At 43.1% G+C, this 12,366-nt stretch overlaps 1 protein-coding gene across 2 annotated transcripts in view; it reads left to right on the top strand.

The window, feature by feature from the left end:
• LOC137554635 (basement membrane proteoglycan-like) overlaps window positions 1-9,822 on the top strand; it is a 67,837-nt gene extending 58,015 nt beyond the window's left edge. For both annotated transcript variants that reach the window (XM_068271512.1, XM_068271511.1), the window contains 3 exons: window positions 5,086-5,148; window positions 6,860-6,956; window positions 9,692-9,822. In XM_068271512.1, the coding sequence (XP_068127613.1) occupies window positions 5,086-5,148; window positions 6,860-6,956; window positions 9,692-9,734 (203 nt within the window). In that variant the 3' untranslated portion in view covers window positions 9,735-9,822. The remainder of the gene's footprint in view (window positions 1-5,085; window positions 5,149-6,859; window positions 6,957-9,691) is intronic.
• The last annotated feature ends 2,544 nt before the right edge of the window (window positions 9,823-12,366 follow it).

Below are 12,366 nucleotides of genomic sequence, written 5' to 3'. Positions count from 1 at the left end.
TTGTCCAGGTACCTGGACCATCTCCTGCGCCCCCTTTTGAGAGGGGTGCCCTCTTACTTGAGGGACACCCTTGAGGTGCTGCAGATGGTGGAGCGCACCACTTGGGTCCCGGGAGATAGACTGGCCACTATTGATGTGGTCAGTCTGTATAGTAGGATTCCCCAGGATCTGGGGGTGCTTGCCGTCAGGCGGTATTTACAACGCACAAATAAAGAGGACGAATACATTGACTATATTTGTCAGTGCCTCCAATTTATACTTGAACATAATGCGTTTATGTTTGACGGCCATTGGTACCAACAGGTCTCGGGGACGGCTATGGGGACCCCAGTGGCGTGCTCCTTTGCGAACCTTTTCCTGGGGGCGTGGGAGGAGTCTGCGGTACACTCGGATACAAATCCATTCCGAGGGTACATCAGACGATGGTCCAGGTACGTGGACGACGTCCTGGTGGTGTGGTCTGGCTCAGACGCTCAATTCATTGGGTTTCTTGATTATTTGAACATCAACACTATCAATATGCAATTTACCTCGGAAATGGTTGGTGAGGAGGTGGTCTTTCTGGACCTCAGACTCAAGGTGGAGAAAGGTAGACTGATCAGTGAGGGCTATCGTAAGCCAACTGCGACCAATTCTGTCCTCCACGCTAAGAGTTTCCACCCTAAACATGTGGTGGAGGCGATTCCTTATGGCCAGTATTTGCGCTTGAGAAGAAATAACTGTTCGCAGAAAGCTTTTGATGATCAAGCAAATGACCTGACTAATAGATTTAGAAAAAGAGGATATGATATGCAATTGTTGATGAAAGCTAGACGCAAAGCCCAACTAAAAGAAAGGGGTTCACTTTTGGAAGGGAAGAAAGAGGACAAGAGGAGGAATGCGAAAGAAAGGATGATATTTACCTTTGATTATACCCCCATGGCCATGAAAATTAGGGAATGCATCTATAAACATTGGGAGATAATCCAACAAGATCCTGAGTTGTCCCAAAAACTGGGTGGGCCCCCACGAGTGGTTTTTAGGAGAGCACCTACCCTAGCCAATATACTAACAAGAAGTGAATTTGTAACACCTAGAACCACAACATGGTTGGACCGACATGTTCCGATAGGTAATTACAAATGTGGCCACTGTAAATATTGTCCTAAAATGATCACTTCAAGATGTATTCTAGTAGGGGGTGTGGAGTTTAAAATGCGGGGTTTTTTTACATGTCAGTCAGAGTATGTTGTTTATGTGCTATTCTGTCCGTGTAAAAAATTTTACATTGGACAGACTACAAGATCTATTAAGACACGGGTAGGGGAGCATGTGAGTACCATCAAAGCAGGAAAGAGCTGTACCAAGTTAGTGACACATATGCGTGATGAACACGGGAAGTCCAGTAAAGGGTTAACTTTTGCGGTATTGGAGAAAGTAGAGGTTCCAACTAGAGGAGGAAACAGGGACCTGTTACTCCTCAGAAGAGAAACACGTATCATTTTACAGACTGGGGCTTTGGGCCCAGGAGGCCTAAACGACAAAATTGAATTAGCTTGCATGCTGGACCCTTAATCTTCTGCAAGTGGGGAGGTTTCCTGATATATGCATCTTTGGGGGCTGTTTAGTATCTTGTCTGTTGAATTGTCTGATATCTTTAATTTACTTTGAGGGGGGATACCTGTTAAGTTTGCAGCTACTAATGATTTTTAAGTGCCTTACCCTTTTATGCAATAATAGTGTTTATTCTCTTGATGATTCTAAAGCTGTTGTAACATAAGATATGTCCAGGTAATTGTGAGAACTGTCTCTTAGATTTGCCAGTTTTAATTGTCACTATGTCACTTTAACACTTAAGGTGATCGTTTGGGGTGGGTAAGATGCGTTACTGGTGACGGTTGGGATTGGCTGGATTGATGCCTCCCAACGTAAGCATACTGGACCCATTATATAGACAGGAGAGATAGTAGTGCACATCTCCCCTAAAACAGATGCAGCCTGGTCAAAATAACCACGACACTTGTTGCCATGGTTACCGGACGCCTAGTGACGGAGTTTACAGACTCGGTGGGCGTGTCGTCGCTCTTGGTAGCGCGGGCGCTGTGGACTGTGGTCCCAGTGCGCAGGACAGCTGCGCATGTTGACTGCTGGGCGGAACTTATCCGCTTGGCATTATGGGATCTGTAGTCTTAGTCCAGTACGCATGCCTGCCCGCCCCCTGCGTTCTCCCTCTCCAATCACACAGGCGCCTACAGCACCCGGAAGAGGCGGGATTTCACCCCGTGGTAAAACCGGATGTCTGCAGTGCACCTTTGACAGTGGTACGCAGCGTGACCAAGCGTCTGTTTAGACGCGAAACGGCCGTCGCCGGATCCACTTAGTGCCCTGGCTCCCGCACCTCCACCGATCATCACCCTGTAGACCACTCACACGAGGTATTTTTGGTTGTGGTAACCCATGGATGTCTGCTTTGGTCTGCAATAAATGACAATTGGATGGAAGGTGCCCGGATTTCCTTTCTTTTTCTTCAGTGATATCTCTGCATAGTGGTCTGTCTTCTCCGTAGAGCACACATCCAGGCAGCAAGACACAGGTAACCTAGATGATGTGGTGAGGTTTTTCTGCTTTCTACTACGCATACGCGGAAGCTCATTTTGCAGGGAGTGCCACTCCAAAATTCCCCTCTTTTTCTTCCTTTTACGGTATTCCAAACCCCCCTAATGTACCTCTGCACTCTGCAATCAGACATAGATCACAGCCACGCTGTGCGTACTGTGTTTACATCTGTAGTGTCAGTCTCGACTGCTCCCCCGCCTCCTGCAGAGCTCCGGTCCCTGCCCCCGTCCCTTCCCTCTAATCAGCGGGGAGGGAAGGGAGGCAGGCGGGGACCGGAGTTCTGCAGGAGGCGAGGGAGAGCAGCAGACTGACACTATAGAGATAAACACAGCCCGATGCGACACGATGCGACACGCTGTGTGTCGACAGCGAGGCTATGATTTATGAGGTATTGCAGAGTGCAGGGGGACCTTAGGGGGGTTTGGCATAGCAACAGAGGCTAGGCTGTATAGGCAGATCCAGCCTCTGTATGCAGATAACAGTCTTCAAACCCACCTCGGGTTCTCTTTAAGACATATCATCTGTTTAAATTGTTCTGTGTATCATTATGACAGATCATCTGGTGTGTCTGTTCTGTGTATGGACACTACAAGATTGTTTTTGTTATCGTACAAAACATGCTAAGCAGTAATCCAGTAAATTACATTTTCAGGTACACATTTTGTAGAAGGGTATCAAGATGGCAGTATGATTAGTTTTTTTTACATGTTACATAGTTACATAGTTATTTTGGTTGAAAAAAGACATACGTCCATCGAGTTCAACAAGTACAAAGTACAACACCAGCCTGCTCCCTCACATATCCCTGTTGATCCAGAGGAAGGCAAAAAAAACCCTTACAAGGCATGGTCCAATTAGCCCCAAAAGGGAAAAATTCCTTCCCGACTCCAGATGGCAATCAGATAAAATCCCTGGATCAACATCATTGGGCATTACCTAGTAATTGTAGCCATGGATGTCTTTCAACGCAAGGAAAGCATCTAAGCCCCCTTTAAATGCAGGTATAGAGTTTGCCATAACGACTTCCTGTGGCAATGCATTCCACATCTTAATCACTCTTACTGTAAAAAACCCTTTCCTAAATAAATGGCTAAAACGTTTTTCCTCCATGCACAGAAGGCCTAGGGACAAAAAGCTCATCCGCCAAGCTATTATATTGCCCTCTGATGTATTTATACATGTTAATTAGATACCCTCTAAGGCGTCTTTTCTCTAGACTAAATAAACCCAGTTTATCTAACCTTTCTTGGTAAGTGAGACCTTCCATCCCACGTATAAATTTTGTTGCTCGTCTCTGCACCTGCTCTAAAACTGCAATATCTTTTTTGTAATGTGGTGCCCAGAACTGAATTCCATATTCCAGATGTGGCCTTACTAGAGAGTTAAACAGGGGCAATATTATGCTAGCATCTCAAGTTTTTATTTGCCTTTTAATGCATCCCAAAATTTTGTTAGCTTTAGCTGCACTTATGTGTACTCTATGCATTTGCATGCACGTGAAGAACTAGCATTGCAGCCTCACAAAACTGCTGCCCTGCCCATTGATCACTGGATTGTAATTTCTGCCCCTTCTAATGTTTGCTGTGCTTATTTTGGATATGCATAGTGTTCATAATAACCAGTAAATCAGTGGGCAGCACAGTGCCTAAATGATTAACAAACATGGTACATACATGGTAAGCATACATGCAAAAAGAGCACCTGGAAATTTGGGCAGTAGAAATAGCGGCTAGAAGAACAAACCAATATTTTAGTTTGCAGTGCTAATTCTGATATTTTACTACAGCTAATGTAACCTAACCCTATTCTTACACCGAACCCTCCCTCCACTGAAGCCTAACCATCCACCACCCCCATGCCTAGCCCTAACCACCCCTCTGCCCCCCCCCCTACACACACACACACACACACACACACACACCTACACCTACACACACACACACACACACACAAACACAAACACACACACACACACACACACACACACACACACACACACACACACACACACACACACACACACACACACACTGGTTCCTAACCCAGACAACCCTCTCTCCCATACATAACAATACAAAAACATGTACACCTACCCTTGAAAAAGCAAAACAACGCTGATGCCTATCCAAAAAACCCCACCCCCAATGCCTAGCCTTAACCCTCCCCGCTACAAAACTGCCACAAAAGAGCTTGCGTACTGTCTCTGTTTTTATGTGGGCTCATAACTCTGGTTTCCCGCTGTCCCAAAAACTCACTAGAAGGCGAATTGTCTTCTTCCTCTAAAAATGGACATAGAATGAGGTGAAGACCCATCTGATATTTATTTTCTGTATCTGACCAGAATGGATTAATGTTTTAGATCCTCATATTAGAGATCCCTAATATAGTATTTCAGAAAAGTGAGTTTGTAATCACTAATATATCCAAATCACACACATCAAATTATATGTTGCTTATTTATTGCCATATTATTGTCTCTTTTATCTTCAGGAAGAAATGGCAGACAATGTGAAGGAGAAAATCTGACAAATGTCCATGCTCTGTCAAAGCAAGGTACAGTCTCACAGTATTTCATTAGAGTACTCAAACTATAGAAATTAATTGCAGATTGCAATTGCTCCCTTAGAGATTATTCAGTGGTTCTTCATTTAGAGATCAGTAAGTAGCGTGGTCGGGGTTCATATTGAACCACGCACAAGAGTCTTGAAACACAAATACATTTGGAAATGTTAGAACTTCCACTTACTGCATCTTGGTCTAAGGCATGTGTATTACAGAAAACATGGCCTTGCAGCAGCTTTGCAAACCTGAACAAATCAGTAAAGTAGATAAATCTAAACCAAAGAAGGACAGAATTTATGCAAAGGTAGGACCACTTGACATCAATGAGGTGCCGAAATATTAGCCTCCTCTTTGTTAGCTGTTGGACCAGTGAAAAGAAGGCCATAGCACTACTAAAAAAAACAGCAGTGGGGGAATAACATAAGAGTTATGGCCAGGTGTTTATTTATTTTTAGTCTTAGTAAGTGAAACTTCACTTTTGAAGAAAAGAAAAACTCTACAGACCAGTTTTATGCAAGTTTTGTTTATTTTAACAAACATTATTCAACAGTCTTCCTCTGTTCTGCTTTGAATATACTGTACTGACAAAATTACTGCAGAAATCCAGAAGTCCAGGAATAACGTCACCACTCCATTCTGTCAAATCACATCCAACACGTTTCGATATGCATACCTACACTTCGTCAGGGCTTGTCAAAGATAGACGTGCCTATCGAAACAGGTTTTCTGCCCAAAGTTACAAAACCTCGGAGACTTCTGGAATACAGCGGCTCAGGACCCTTACAAGTTATCGGCCAGGATGTGGATTCTGTAGAGCCTGCTATGGGGCTAGACCGTCTCCTCCGCCTCCCCTCCAACAGAACTGGAGGCATGAGTGAACTTAAACTGTGAGCATTGCCGCAGCTGCGGCGGGGATATGCTGGTTGGCATATTTATAGCAACTGTCTAAGAAAGACGAACGGCCATATATAGCAGTTTTCATCAGAGTTGAACTGATTACAGGCAGATGCATTACACTCCATTGTGCTTTCCAGTCAGAATGCTTTATTAGACAGTGTTGGGAACAGGGGAAAACGTTGTAATTCTGCTTTTGAGTGTTGAGTTAAACGTGATTCTTTCTATTTTACATATTTCACATAAATGGGTAAATTGAATATTTTTATTGTACCATGTATTGGCACCTTTACTCTGGATCAAGTGTACATTTATACATATTCATACGCATGCATTTGAAATTTGAAATTTTTTTACGAAAGCGGTCCTCTAAAGGTGACCATACATGGAACAAATTTTTCAAATTTTTTATTAGATAATTTCTTTCAATTATTCCATTAGATCGAATATAAAGATATTTCCAACATGTTCAATCACATTTTTGATCAAAAAACAGGATAATCGTTCCTTTTTCTTGATCGAAAAAAAGGATTCTTTTCAACTTTTATTCGAATTAATCATTTTGGTTGAATAAACAGGAATATCTAACGTTTTTGTTGTACCGTGTATGGGTACCATGAGAGTATAATTAGAATGAGTTGCTATGGAATGCTACACTTTGCCTAACCTTATTGCATTTGGGCCTGTGTAACTGTATTATCCCCAACTATGTGAATTTGACAACTCTATGCGGTCACTTTACATAAGCAAAAATGAATATTATTTACATAATTGAACTTGAGTAATACATATTTCTATTTTTTTGCAGGCCTAAAGTTTTATGGAAGCATACTTGCTGGAAAGCTTCTAGTCTTGGTAGCCATGTTAGCCATTTTTGGCATCCGTTTTCTTGTAATTCGACAAAGGTACTTATACTTAAATACCTAATTCTAAAGCATAACAATGCTGTATACAATGGATCATATTTATCAAGGTCAATATACAACGTAGACAGACACTTAAACAAGTTATGTCTGCATAGTGAGTGCGAATCAGACTAGAGTAAGACATGGTTCACACGAGGCTCGGAAAACATGATTGTGTTTTGCGATTCTTGTTTAAAAGCATGAGAATCACTTTGCAAATGCTGCCAAAATTCTGCATGCGGCACAGTGAGAAATCATTTACTAACTTTTTTGTCACCCCAGGTAAGAAAGCTTGTGTCAGATGGGGGTGGTGTGTGTGTGTGTGTGTGTGTGTGTGTGTGTGTGTGTGTGTGTGTGTGTGTGTGTGTGTGTGTGTGTGTGTGTGTGTGTGTGTGTGTGTGTGTGTGTGTGTGTGTGTGTGTGTGTGTGTGTGTGTGTGTGTGTGTGTGTGTGTGTGTGTGTGTGTGTGTGTGTGTGTGTGTGTGTGTGTGTGTGTTGGTGTTACAGTGGACCCAAATTAAAAATACAAGATTTCAGAAGTAAAATCTATTTTCTAAATATAATAATAATAAATAGCAGCCTTTTTTCAGCTACATGATGACGACAAGTATACAATATTTTACATTTATTGGAGGAACCCCTCCCTTCCTTTCATATTGCCGGGACAGAATCCGGCAAACTGGTGAAATAGCAGGTGTCTGGCAAAGGAGGAACTGCTAATGGCTGCCGCTTGTATAACCCTAGTAATTATTATTATTATTATTTAGTACTTATATAGCGCCGACATATTACATAGCGCTGTACAATGTATATATATATATCTTGTCACTAACTGTCCCTCAAAGGAGCTCACAATCTAATCCCTACCATTGCCATATGTCTATATTATGTAGTGTAAGTACTGTAGTGTAGGGCCAATTTTTTTTAGGTGGAGCCAATTAACTTATCCGTATGTTTTTGGAATGTGGGAGGAAACCGGAGTGCCCGGAGGAAACCCACGCAGACACGGAGAGAACATACAAACTCTTTGCAGATAGTGCCCTGGCTGGGATTCGAACCAGGGACCCAGCGCTGCAAGGCGAGAGAGCTAACCACTACGCCACCGTGCTGCCCAAAGAGAAGGGTGAAAAGCATGCACTGAAATGCCCATAGGCTTGAAGGAGTGTTTATTTATCTTTGTATGTGTCAGAGTGGTGCAACTAAATATTTTGAATTAAAAAAATGTTTGGTTTGGGTCCACTTTAAGAGAGGTAGAACACAACAATAAACTTTAAAAAAAAATCATATTTACAGGACCTCAGTTTAATGTGCTGTTGTGCACACTTAGCGATGCCCCCACCCTGTCCCAGCCGGCTGCAGCTGCTGCCTCCCATCCAGAAGGACCGGTTCTCTCATGAAGCAAGGTCAAACATTTGCATCAGGCGCCGAGATTTCAGGGGCAGCATTTTTGTACTGTGTTATCCTTCCTGAGGAGGAATGGAGTGGCTGAGGATGAGCAGTTAGTTTATTCACAGACTCACAGCAAGCCAGTGTGCTATTGTGTTGAGCTGCAGCATGTCATGTGAGAACATTAAACGAAGCAGAGTAAATTGTCTGGTGCTGTGCAATCATTCCAAATCAGGGGGTGTGGCGCATCCTCACAAGTTTGCCTCAGGCAGCAAAAAGTCTATAACCGGCCCTGCCTACCAAGTTACATGTCCTGGACTGAATTGCCGTATGGCACCGTGCTATTGCTGTTCTAATCATATTGCTATTTTCATTGCAAACAATAGTAAACAATGATTTATAATCATTTATAAATAATGAAAACTGATTTATAATAATTTTGTATTCTTATTTCTATGTTTGTAAAACACAGCTAACATTACAAAAGTAGGCCAAGAGAGGTACAGAAGGAGTGCACAAGGCCGTTTCTTGACACAGACACTCCAGGCCGCCGCCTGGAGCGAATTTTCTCCCAGGGCGCTGCTGGATCCTGAAGTGTGCACATGACCAATCACCATTTTTGTTTCCCTGATCCGTTGTACTTGTCAGCCTCCCATTCAATTTGCTGTCCCCCTGCCTTAATCCCAGCCTCCTTTCCAGGGCCAGTTCGAACAAAAGAAATGGAGGTATTTCCGCCTCTAAGTCCCTCCCTCCTTCCCCCCCTCACGCCCCATGTCAGACATCATTCTCTGCCACGGTGTCACAGAAAGACGCTCACTCTCCCTTAAGCTGTTCCAGTGGTCATCCTAGATGTCTGCAGGCGTCAGTCACGGCGGCTCTGCCAGTGTCAACCAGCACTTGTGGACGGAGGGGAAGGAGTCAGGGGTACCAATTTTCTACTGGCTCTGCTGGGCAGGGGGTTGGGGGGTTCTTAGAGGCAGGAAGTGCTCCATTTGTTTTTTTCAAATTGGCTGTGTTTAAAAAAATGTAAATGCAAAATTATTGTATATTGTTGTTCATTATTTATAAATTATTATAAATCATTGTTCATTACTGTTTGGAGTGAAGATAGCATAATATGATCGGGTGGGGGGGGGGGGGGGGGGGAAGTAGGAGGTTAATCCTCTTCCATAGCTCAGAAAAGCTGACAAATACACCAAAATGTAACAGCATCAATAAATCATGATATAATCTGATCATATAAACATGATGTTTCTAAATAACTGACAATGTATACTCTTTATTCTTTAATTGGCATATAAAGAATCGGTCACAGTGTCATGTTTTTTTTTGTTTTTTTTTTTTTTCAGACTTCAGAACCAGAATCAGAAACCAGAAACAGAAACTCAGTGATGCAGCAGATTATTTACTTTTATATAGTATTTCTTATTTTATGTTCAAATAAACTGTTCCTGTGCCACATTTTTTCCATTGTCATGGGATAGACAGTGTTTATATATTTATATATATATATACATATATATATATATACATATATATATATATATATATATATATATATATATATATATATATATATATATATATATATATATATATATATATATATAAATAAAGGAGCACTAACCTTCCACTGGCTGCCTTCTTCATTACCATGCTGTAACCACCACCCAATGAAGCCTCAAAGCTGAAGTAAAGTGAAACTTCATTCTGATTCTCATTATGTGCATTTGAAGATATACTGTAAGTCATATGCCTCTTTGTGGTTACAAAGCAGCAGAGAAGAAATGAAACCTGAAATAGTTGTAATAATATAAACGCTTGTCAGTAATACATAAGCAACTGAAAGCATAGCTTATTGTAGAGGGAATACTTATCAGTATAGACAGTGACTATACCCCATGGCTTAACAGGGCACTAATGACTAGGCTGTGGTTCAACAATGTTTCACAATTGTCCGAAATTTAAAAAAAATGATTTGTTTTTGTCTTTACTGTTTTTTGCCTTTACTTTGATGAGAGAAATTGTATTTTTTTCTTTAAAAAACAAAAGATTTGTAGGATAAATTTGGCCTCAATTCACTAAGCTTAACTCCTGTCTTTAATAACTCTTCTGAGCTGTTTTACAGTTATTACCACAATGTAACAATGTTCACAGACAGGAAATGGCTGTTTAAAGCTGTCTGTAACAGCCAGAGCAGCTAGAAACAGCTACATAACCTGCCCACAGTAACAATGTCACCATGTAATACATGTCAGAATGTGAATCTGGGAGAGGAAAGATTTTACAATGAGCAAACACTGACTAAATCATTTATACATAATTATTGTAAAAATGAAGCACTTTTTTTAATTAAATTATTTTCACTGGAGTTCCTCTTTAAAGGGAAGGTTCAGGGAGGGTGGGTAAAAAATCAAAATCAATTTCCACTTACCTGGGGCTTCCTCCAGCCCGTGGCAGGCAGGAGGTGCCCTCGCCGCCCGCTCCGCAGGCTCCCGGTGGTCTCCGGTGGCGCGCCCGACCTGGCCAGGCCGGCTGCCAGGTCGGGCTCTTCTGCGCTCCAAGTCCTGGTACGTCTGCGTCCCACGCCGGCGCTCTGACGTCATCGGACGTCCTCCGGGATCTACTGCGCATGCGCAGTAGTTCTGCGCATGCGCAATAGAGCCCGGAGGACGTCCGATGACGTCAGAGCGCCGGCGTGGGACGCAGAAGTACCAGGACTTGGAGCGCAGAAGAGCCCGACCTGGCAGCCGGCCTGGCCAGGTCGGGCGCGCCACCGGAGACCACCGGGAGCCTGCGGAGCGGCGGCGAGGGCACCTCCTGCCTGCCACGGGCTGGAGGAAGCCCCAGGTAAGTGGAAATTGATTTTGATTTTTTACCCACCCTCCCTGAACCTTCCCTTTAAGCTTAGTGAATTGAGCCCATTATTGTCTTGCAGGGTTATAGACTAAAAAAGACAAATATACAAAATGTTAATGATACAACATTTAAATTCTTTGCCAACAAACAGGAGTTAGAAAGCTATGGAGGGAATCGTATAATCTAATTCTTGGGCTTTATTCTGGACCAGAGATCCCAAATCTGATCCTATTTGAGTCAGGATATTCAACCTACGCATTTCATGGAGCCTGAAGATGAAGACCAGGCTGTGAAATGCAGAGATGGATTAAGACGTAATGGGGCCCTTGGCAAGGTAGTAGATTTGTGGCCCCCTTTTTGGTAAGCTGTAGTAGAGAGGTCAGATACGGTGGCTGGTGGGCCCCTTGTCACCCACTAGTCCCCAAGCACCTGCCTAGGTTGCCTGGTGGATGATCCTGCTCTGGCGACATGGCATATATCTCTGGACAGCGCTATAGATATTTCAGTGCAAGATATAGCTGTGATCTGCTTGAATATGCTTATATATCTAATAAACAATGATATACAATTTCTGTTTCAAATACCTAGAGTTGCCTTACTTGTTGTAGAGCAGTCCACTGCAAAGAGACATTGTCCTCTTTGCTGTTTATTTATTGTTGTCTTAAAGCTAATGTAACCCCATGTAAAAAAAACAAAAGTCAGATACTCACCTAAGGAGAGGGATGGCTCTGTGTCCTGATGAGCCTACCCTCTCCTCTCCCGGTGCCCGGTGAATCCTCCGTGCAAATCCGCCGCTGTGGGGACTTTGGAAGTCTTCGGAAGCACTCGGGCTCCATACTGCGCACGCGCGAGTGCGTCAGAAACACGCGCGAGTGCGTCATAGAGGGCACTCGCTCATGCACAGTATGCAGCGGCCCGTCTTCGGGAGCCCGAGTGCTCCCGAAGACTTCCAAAACCTTCCTTCGGTGGCGGAAGTGGCAGTATTTGACCGAAACGGTCGAATACTGCCACGGGGAATCCTGCGCGGGACCTTGCACCGGGAGAGGAGAGGGAAGTCTCATTAGGATTGAGCCTTCCCTCTCCTTAGGTGAGTATCTGACTTTTTTTTTTTTTTATCGGGTTCCCATTAGCTTTAAAGGTGGCCACTATAGGTCCAATTTCTAGG

This window comes from Hyperolius riggenbachi, chromosome 1 (genome assembly GCF_040937935.1).
Source record: "Hyperolius riggenbachi isolate aHypRig1 chromosome 1, aHypRig1.pri, whole genome shotgun sequence".
NCBI lineage: Eukaryota > Metazoa > Chordata > Amphibia > Anura > Hyperoliidae > Hyperolius > Hyperolius riggenbachi.
This window is presented reverse-complemented; position numbering and strand designations above follow the sequence as displayed.